Below are 8,715 nucleotides of genomic sequence, written 5' to 3'. Positions count from 1 at the left end.
CCTTTAACCAGTTCTATGTTGATCGGGGGGTCTTGCGTCCCCCTGACAGAAACCTGTCGGGGGTTTACAACCGGTCCTGGTCTTCAAAGAGGACTGTTTGGCATTATCGTAACAAAGATCGACCAGACTGAGAGACGACAGCAGACGAGTAGCGGTATTTCACACACGCAAAGAGACGGCAGCTGGCAGGTACGATTCCAAATATGGTCATGAGGAGCAGCATCCTTCCGGATGCAACGAGGGAGGGGGCTAATTCCACGCCCAGAGAATTAGAACCTTGATCAACTTTTCGGGGGCTTTTTTTTTCGTCGTTCTGACAATACAGCAGCTGCTATGACACCAAGGCCTGTTCAATAAATCCAATTAGCCCAAATGCCAAGTGTCTGGAAATCTTCATTCACCCCATGCCAGACGGAAGTCGGAGTCTTCCCGGGAGACCGCCGACTCGGAAGCACAGGTGCAAGAAAATGAACCCCAGTAGCTGGGATAGGCTACTTGTGGCGTCTTTCGTGGTTGGCCTGTCTTTTGTTTTCATTTCTGTGTTACAAAATGAGCCTGAAGGTCAGAAAGTCGAAGATTCCCAAGCGGCTCGCCTGAGTCGCTGTTTTGTTTGGCCTCCATCCAGACAGACAACGCGCAGCGCCTCACAGCGGCCAGGAGGCAGATCGACTCACATTTGCTGATTGGATGTTGGCTTGTGGCTCGGATCGCAATGCATCGCCGAATCGGTATTTCCCCCCACCCGGAAACGATAACCTAGTTCTGTGACGGCTGGCACCGGTGTACTCTCTGTCGGTCTTCGTTGACTGGCCGGCGGCGTCAAGTTATCGCATTTGAAAGATGAACGGGGAAGCGTTCACTCGCTTTTTGTGACAGGCCTTTTGAATCGCCTGTTTTGTCGATTGAAAGCTCTTTGTGGCGCTTGTCCTCATTTCCCCTCAATTGCGCTGCAGCGTCCCATCCATCCAATGATTGCAGTTGCACGAAGCAGCTATCCGTGTTCTGGCTTCTAAATTGAATATTGAATATGTATGTTTCAAGTGCTGAAAACATGCAAAGACACAATACAGTGGTGAATTGTTAAGCACACGCTCCTCGGCGTATACTTTCCCTGCCCAACTGTAGAGGGACAAAGTGGTTTCCCGGCCGGGGCTCTGCTGCTTCGCTTCCGTCATTTAGCACTCCAGCGTGCAGTGAGCAAGGTAACGATGGCTACGCCCCGAAAACGCGTCTTCGTTATTGAACCTTCCCAGAAAATGGAGGAAATAAGGCGACGGATTGACTTTTTGGAGGACACGCAGATGGCGAGCTGAACATCAACACCTGCAGTCCACATTTCCACGACGGATCGTTTTGTGCCCGGTGGGCACGTTGATACGCGTGAACGCGGCGGTGGCGACCGTCTTAAGTACCCGGGCGTGTCCCCCTACTGTCCCGCTGTCGGGTACGTTTTTTTTATGATTATAGTCCACCATTTTCTAGACTTGAGCCTCCTAGCGTGATTTGACATCCTCTGAGCCGTCGTTCGCTTCCTTTCGCCTCCCACGGCGTCCGAGAGGCGGCGCTTATTATTCAAGCTTTGAAGCCTGATTGATTAGATATTCCCCCCCAATTCATTCCAATTTGGCAGGCTTGTTAACACATTACTCTTCTCTGAGGTGTGTCCAATTATGTGACATTTTTGGGGCCTGCTTAGTGTCACTTTAAATCACTTTTTGTTTGAAATGTGCACATTTCTGTCCTCCTAGTACTTCACATGCTTATCAGAAAATGTGATTGTCAGGTTGCCATATTTGCTTGTGTGATGAACAGCGAAGGGTGCTGCGCATTCATTTGGAACTACTTGACGTTGAAAGGGTGGACACTATCAGCCGTGGCATTTCCTGAGCCAATCCGAATGGAATATCCCCCCCAGAGCACGGTAGAATACTGTGCGCTCCCACGCAAACATTGTAGCTGCACTTCCAAGTGCCTGCCCTAAACAGATCTATTTATTTTTGTTTTGTTAGAAAATACAGCTCAATATATTTTTAGATATTCATTATATTATATATATATATATTGATATTTTAAAATACAGCTCAAGACACTATTTTTCTATCCTTTTCCAGACCTGCAAATTTATCAACTCAAATTCCATACATTCCATGCTTGTGTCGGGCACTGTGCTGTTGAGAGTCGAGCGAGGGGGTAGATGGGCAAATGAGATCCGGCCCACGGGTTGTCACGGTAACAGAAGCCAGCAGAATGGGGGCTGCCGTGCGACATTGAAATTGTTCCAACAAATAAAAGGTCCGTTTCGTGACAAGAGCTGAGGCGCACGTCCAACTTCTCACCGTGTTTACGACAATCGCCATCGCTCAGTTTCCATAGTAACCAACTCAAACATGATCGTTTGAAAATAAGCGCCATTTTTTTCTTCTATTGCTAATTGTACAGTGTCCCTGCAGCCAGCAGAGGGCGCTTCCACTTGCTCAATTAAATGGAATTCCGGTCCACGGTCAAAATGGTGGCAGATTCAAATCAATTTCACCCAAACTGTGCTTCAACAAGGAATTAAAAAATGTTCAGTAAAAAGTGAAGTGTGTTTGGAGGGAGAAGAAGAAAAGCGTCCGAGTTGAACACAAATGTTTTAATGGAACTATTTACAAAAAGCAAACAATAGCAAGAACTGCTGCAACGATGGAACAGGTACATCAACATGTGACGTCACTACGGGAGAGGACAGTGATTGGCTGTGGCAAAAAAAGCAAACTATGGATTTTTTTTTTTTTTTGACTTTTCCTTTTGCATAGTAATCAAGTTGACGGACGGCCGGCCGACGGGCGGAACGCGGTGTGAACGGCGAGAGCTTCGACCACCCCAGCCCTGCTACGTGACTGTTAACGCCTCCTGGGACAAGTGCGGCCCTCGAGGGCATGAGGTGAAAATGGGGGGGTCAGTAGGAATGCTTCACAAGTCAAAGACGCACAACTTTACGCTGGAACACACAACATATGAACGTGTCAGGAATGGAAAAAGAAAGCAACCAAAGTCAAGTGCTCTGCTCCGGGGGGAGTGAAGGGAAACGGTGGGGGGCACACACGAAATGTACCTGTTTATGTGGATGGGAGGGGCCAGACTTTTTCCCCAGCTTTTCTTTTCTTATTTGTCACTCCACTAAAATGTACATGGGAATTACAAGCAAACTAAAGGATAGAAAAACATCCTTTGGCCATTTTGTAGGAGTCGCTACATGTGCGCTACGAGCCGTGGATTGAACGCGGCTGACCCCCCCCATGTACATGTTTAGCCTACGACACGAATCCAACTTGTAACATGTTGCGTCATGTTCACTAAAAACTGTGAAAGAATTGACTGAGGTTTGAATATCAAACAACAGGAAGCGCACAAGTCCGCTCACGGCCGTTTGCCGTCACCATCGTCGTGGAAACAAGGCGACTCGCTGTCGTCCGAGTCGGGGCGGCATCCCGACGGGCTCCGCGTCCCTGTCCTCGCGTGCCCGCCCTCCGCCTCGGGCTCCGGTGCGGGGTCTTCGGCCAGCGGGAAGTTTCGTCGCTCCCACGGCGCCACAGTCTGGAAAAGACGGCACACGGCGAGTGAGGGACCGACGGGCGGGCCAAACGCGGCGCAGATCGAAGGAGGGCTGCACCTCAGGATTTTGATAAGCGCCTCTCCGTAGAGCCGATATATATAATAATAAAAAAATAAAAAAACAAGTTTTTAAATTTCCATCCCTTTGTTGAAAAACAAACATTTCAAATGGATTGTTTTCCCAAGTAAAACCAAATGTCTTTTGAGAGAGTGGAGAGAAAAAAAAAAAAAAAGAAATCGGAGAATATTTACTATTGACAGGCTGGGCTGCGATTGTCAAATTAATCAACAACTATTTTGATAATCGATTAATCGTTTAGAGCCCTTCTTTAAATTCAAATTGTCCAAACGCTCCGATTTCAGCATCTCATCAATAAATATTCTCCAATTTCTGTCATCCTCCATGAAAGCATTTTGCAAAATAAGATCTTTGCAAACATCTGCTTGTACTTGGGAACACAAAGTTTTGGGATGGCTGGTACGGAGCAAACCAGGAGTTGACTCTCAATCATTTTATGTTTGTGTATTTTCTGCACTGTCAATTTTAAATCTTGTTCTGCTTTCCAATAAAAGGATGGAAACTGGAAAAATGTATTTTCAAAAATTGGATTCAATTAGTAATCGACAAAATACTCGACAGAGTTAGCTGCAGGCCTTTGGGGATTTTCCAAAGGGATTCCGAGGGCACATTTTTGGAACCATCGAAGAGGTCGCCAAGCTGACGCCCGCGAGCGACACGGAAGCTGACGTACCCTTTCCTCGAAGGCGAAGTCGGGCGTGGAGCATCTGGTGTCCTCGCTGGACACGAGGCGGTGCGAGTCCCGGGAGCAGGGCGTGTCGGGGCTGGGGGGGCTCGCGGGCGAGGGCACGTGCCCGTAGTCGTGCAGCAGCGGGTAGTGCCCGTGCTCGGGCGACGCCGGCTGGGGGGTAGGAGGGTTGGTGCCGCACAACAGCGGCGTGCTGCGCCCGTCCACGGACTTATATGACCTGACGGAGACGAACGAGAGAGGGGCGTCACCGCTCGGGCGCCCTCGGGACCGCCCCGGCAGACGGGTGGATTGCGGCGCCTCGCCGCGGTTACCTGCTGCCCCGTCGCTTGGCCGGCGCCAGCGCCATCCAAGTCCAGCGCGAACGCTCCTGGTCCTCGTACGGCTGATGGAGCTGGACGAAGGCCGCGTCAGACAAGTCCTCCACCTCGAAACCAAACGAAACCAAACGGGCCCGGTCATTGGCCGAGCGGACCCCGCGTGACCGACCGACGGCAAGGCAGCATTTTCACGGGTCGAAGACGTCGTGTCAGGCCACGAACGTCGTCCTCCCAGGAAAAATGCAAGGATACGTGCATGCGCCACGTTTCCTTTATTCAACACGCTAATATATCCGTCAAGTAATAGATTATAAAAATGTTTGCCAACATGTATTTTCATAAGAAAATAGTGCCGTACAGTAATAATAACAAAATACAATGCAAAGAAATGTGTTTTTGCTGAATTGCTACATTTTGGTTCACTTGACTGAACTTCATCGTCCTCATTTTAATTTCTAGTTTTTGTTTGGAAAGCCTTATTATTCTAATTATTTTTTAAATTGCCGTGAATCAACAGAGGCCAGATGTTATGACTGCACTTGCGTTCCCTGCTCGCAGACGCGCCAGTTTTCACGCAGTGCGAGTTCAAGCGCTGCAGAGCGAAATGTTTTGCTGCTTGCAACACACAAAATTCAAGCGGGAGGACATTTTTAAAATTGAATAAAATAAATAAATGAAATTGGCCACGTGACAGCTAGTAGGTAAAAAAAAAAAAAAAAAAAAAAATAGGATGTATTTTTTCAGAATTAACCTTATGTAAAAAAAAAAATAATAAAAAAAAAAACATTTAAAAAGGCTATCAAACAAATAAAATGCTGGTAGGTGTAAAACTGAATTTGTGGCACTTATAAGTAGATCAGCTCACCTCCCGCTGGTTCTCGTCCTGCGCACCGGGCTGAGACAAGACGTCCACGGCTCGCCAGCTGTGAACAAAAAAAGTCACATCGGTGAGCGGGCGGCGGGTGGCGGGCGGCGGGCGGATGAGCTTACCTGGGCGTGAGGATCTCTTTGTACTGCAGCTTCTCCACTCGAGTGGTGGCGGCCACAGACATGGGAATGACGATGTTGTTGATGTCGAAGGAGCTTTCGCCCCGCCTCCTCTTGATGGGCTGCAACTGGCGCGCATGCACGCACATTAGGATGACAAAAAAAGAAAACGCAATTCTGTCAAAATGCCGAGTCTGGTTGGATTGGCCACTTCAACTCGTGGGCCTCCTAGATAGTGCCTAAAATGTCCACTAAAAAGTTACGAGTCGGGAATGGTGAATTGTGCCAACACGTCAACTGCCATTAACAACTCACTAATCACAACAATTAGCAATGTGACAACACAAATTATGACAAAATTAAGGACAGGTGAGTAGCGATACCAGAAAGGTATCTGACCGATACCGGCTCAATTTCAACGTACTGGGTACTCGTGAAGGCTGCCGATACCAGCCGACAACGAGGCAAAAACAACAAAAACAACCTTACATCGGGTAAGACCTCCTTGCCAGTCGTTTGCGCCACACAGGGACAGTTTGACATCGCCGAATCATCATGTGCGTCACAGATAGACATCTTTGGTTCACAATTATCTGTGATTGTGTTAACATTTTATGTATCATAGGTACAAGTGGTATCGGTACTCAGTATCAGCAGGTACTCAAGTTAATAGCCAGTATGTCTGGGGGGGGGGGGGGGGAAAGGTGGTATCAAACATCTCTTGCCAAAATGCTCCATCTGGTTGTTACGGCCACTTTCAGTACAACTTTTCAGCAAGAATTCTGAAAATTGGACGATGGGTTCTGGAGTTTTTTGTGTGAGGGCACAATGTTCTTTTTAGGGTTAGGGTTTTGTGTGTTAACGAATCTGGTCCAAAAATGGGTTGATTCTTTCCCAACATACCTCCTCGACCGTTTCGTTTTGTCTGCTACTTGGAGACACGTTTCAATAATAATTAAAAAATACTAATAATAAATATCCACCAATAAGCTGGTACAGGCGCGCCAAAACGAGCGTGACATTTCAAACGACGTCTCTTGCCCTCAAAGCTCAACTGCAATCGCACAACCGGAATATCATTGGTGAGAAGCGCGTACGTCAGCAAGTGGTGTTTTTTTCTGAATGGATTTGTTCTGGAGGATTTCAGAAACATCTGAACTTCCACAAAGATGGCGCCCACTTGTCATGTTGCTTGTGCAAACGGGACAGATTACGGGAGCCGATATGTACATAATAGGAACGTGCGCCCTGATGAGACAACAGGGGCGCACCGACTGTGGGACATCGTCAGACGGTACCTGCTAAATCTGGACAGGATGCCAGACTTACCGGTGCGGCGTTGTCTGAGGATGTGGACAGCTGTCGCGTGACGGGGCTGTGGACGCCGGATAGCGCCGGACACTGAGGCACGCCGCCGGAGTCCATGAAGAATTTCGGAGAGGCTGCGGCAGGACACACGGACATGTTGAAGCGTCCCAAGATAGGAGGGAACATTTCCGACAAAGTTTCTGGGAAATTTTGAAACTTTTCATGGGAATTTAGAGCAGTTTAATGGAAAGTATCACATTCAAGCATATCAACATTTTCTCTTGTCATTGTCATCTGCGCCAAAACTGACAGCTCTTCCTTGCCCACATGCGAGGGATTGCAGTGGCCAGAAAAACGCAAAAAAATACATTGGAAAATAGCTGAAGCCCAATTATACGGCACTCCAAAATTCCCCAGCAAAAATGACCAGAAACCTTCCGGAAACGTTCCAGCCCTTTGCAGGCCTGCCCGGGATGCTTTCACGTTTCCAACTTGGAAAGAGTTAGTTAGTTAGTTAGTTGGATAGATAATGGTCTTGGTGACTCACAGTCGCTCCTGTCCAACGAGGGCTCTCGTAATCTCTTGCGGCTAAAGTTCCTGTCGTACGGGCCGGGCGTCGCCGAGACGGCGTGCAGTCGCTCCGTCTTGCAGGCCCCGCCGCCGCCCTCCAGCGTCCGCGACTTGTCCGCTCGACTCTTGTAGTGGCCCAGCCCTGGAAGGGCGAGTTGCGCCGTTCAGCCTTTCATTCATTCCAATTTGCTCTTTTGCTTCTTCATCCGTAATGCAAGCGCATCCTTGCTCATGTGCACTGTAGAGCTGCAACTCGCCATCATTTTAATTGATTAATCTGTCGATTATTTGACAAATCGGATTTTAAAAAATTCGTAAAATTTCCATCAGAAAAGGCAAACAAATTGATTATGATTCAGTTACTAGTTTGGTCCATAAAATGTTGATAATTGCTTTCCCAAGTAAAAGAACATTTTTGTAAATGTCTTATTTTAATGACACAAAGTCTGTGTTAGGGATGCACAATTATGGCCAAAATAAAAATCACAATTTACTTTTCATTTGGAAATCCGGGAATGACTCAGTTCTGCTTGACCGCTGGTCAGTCGTGCACAATCGCAAACAAGTCCAACGTTGGGATTTACTTTTTTCATCGCGGTCGGGCCAGCCGAAAAGTTGAAGTCGAGGCAGGCCGCTACAACGATTGTTAACCACGTCTTACCGTGAGACACGCCGCCTCTCCGCCAACGTGCCGAGAGAGCAAACTCGGTGCCGTAACCATGCGTTCGCCCCCTGGTGGCTGGCTAGGTTGCGGGCACCGCTGCAAATGAAGCACTTTTCATACGCAGCGGCGGCTCCATTTTAAATGTAAAAATTGTCGACGAGCGGGCTCATTTAATCGTAATCACTTGAAAAGTTCAATTAATTGCGCAGCCCTAGTCTGCGTTATTATCATCATCCATTCAGCCTTTTTCTGAGCCGCTTGTCCTCACGCGGGTCGCGGGAGTGCTGGAGCCTATCCCAGCTAACTTCAGGCAGGAGGCGGGGTTACCCCCTGAACCGGTTGCCAGCCAATCGCAGGGCACACATAAACAAACACCCATTCACACTCACATTTACACCTAAGGGCAATTTAGAGTCTTCAATTAACCTCCACACAGCCGGGGGCCGGGATTTGAACCCCGGTCCACAGAACTGTGAGGCAGATGCGCTAACCAGTCATTCACCGT

The 8,715-nt window shown here is 48.2% G+C and overlaps 1 protein-coding gene across 3 annotated transcripts in view; it reads right to left on the bottom strand.

Annotated features, from left to right (window-relative positions):
- Positions 1 to 2,617: 2,617 nt before the first annotated feature.
- The window catches only part of kansl1a (KAT8 regulatory NSL complex subunit 1a), a 41,969-nt gene continuing 35,871 nt past the window's right edge, over positions 2,618 to 8,715 (bottom strand). For all 3 annotated transcript variants that reach the window (XM_061755791.1, XM_061755790.1, XM_061755792.1), the window contains 7 exons: positions 7,524 to 7,688; positions 6,998 to 7,110; positions 5,672 to 5,796; positions 5,547 to 5,604; positions 4,676 to 4,788; positions 4,347 to 4,581; positions 2,618 to 3,576 (listed from right to left, as the gene is read on the bottom strand). In XM_061755791.1, coding sequence (XP_061611775.1) covers positions 3,400 to 3,576; positions 4,347 to 4,581; positions 4,676 to 4,788; positions 5,547 to 5,604; positions 5,672 to 5,796; positions 6,998 to 7,110; positions 7,524 to 7,688 — 986 coding nt within the window. In that variant the 3' untranslated portion in view covers positions 2,618 to 3,399. The remainder of the gene's footprint in view (positions 3,577 to 4,346; positions 4,582 to 4,675; positions 4,789 to 5,546; positions 5,605 to 5,671; positions 5,797 to 6,997; positions 7,111 to 7,523; positions 7,689 to 8,715) is intronic.

This window comes from Phyllopteryx taeniolatus, chromosome 19, assembly GCF_024500385.1.
Source record: "Phyllopteryx taeniolatus isolate TA_2022b chromosome 19, UOR_Ptae_1.2, whole genome shotgun sequence".
In the NCBI taxonomy this organism is placed as follows: domain Eukaryota; kingdom Metazoa; phylum Chordata; class Actinopteri; order Syngnathiformes; family Syngnathidae; genus Phyllopteryx; species Phyllopteryx taeniolatus.
Note: the sequence above shows the minus strand (reverse complement) of the source record. Positions and strands in the feature narration are given on the sequence as shown.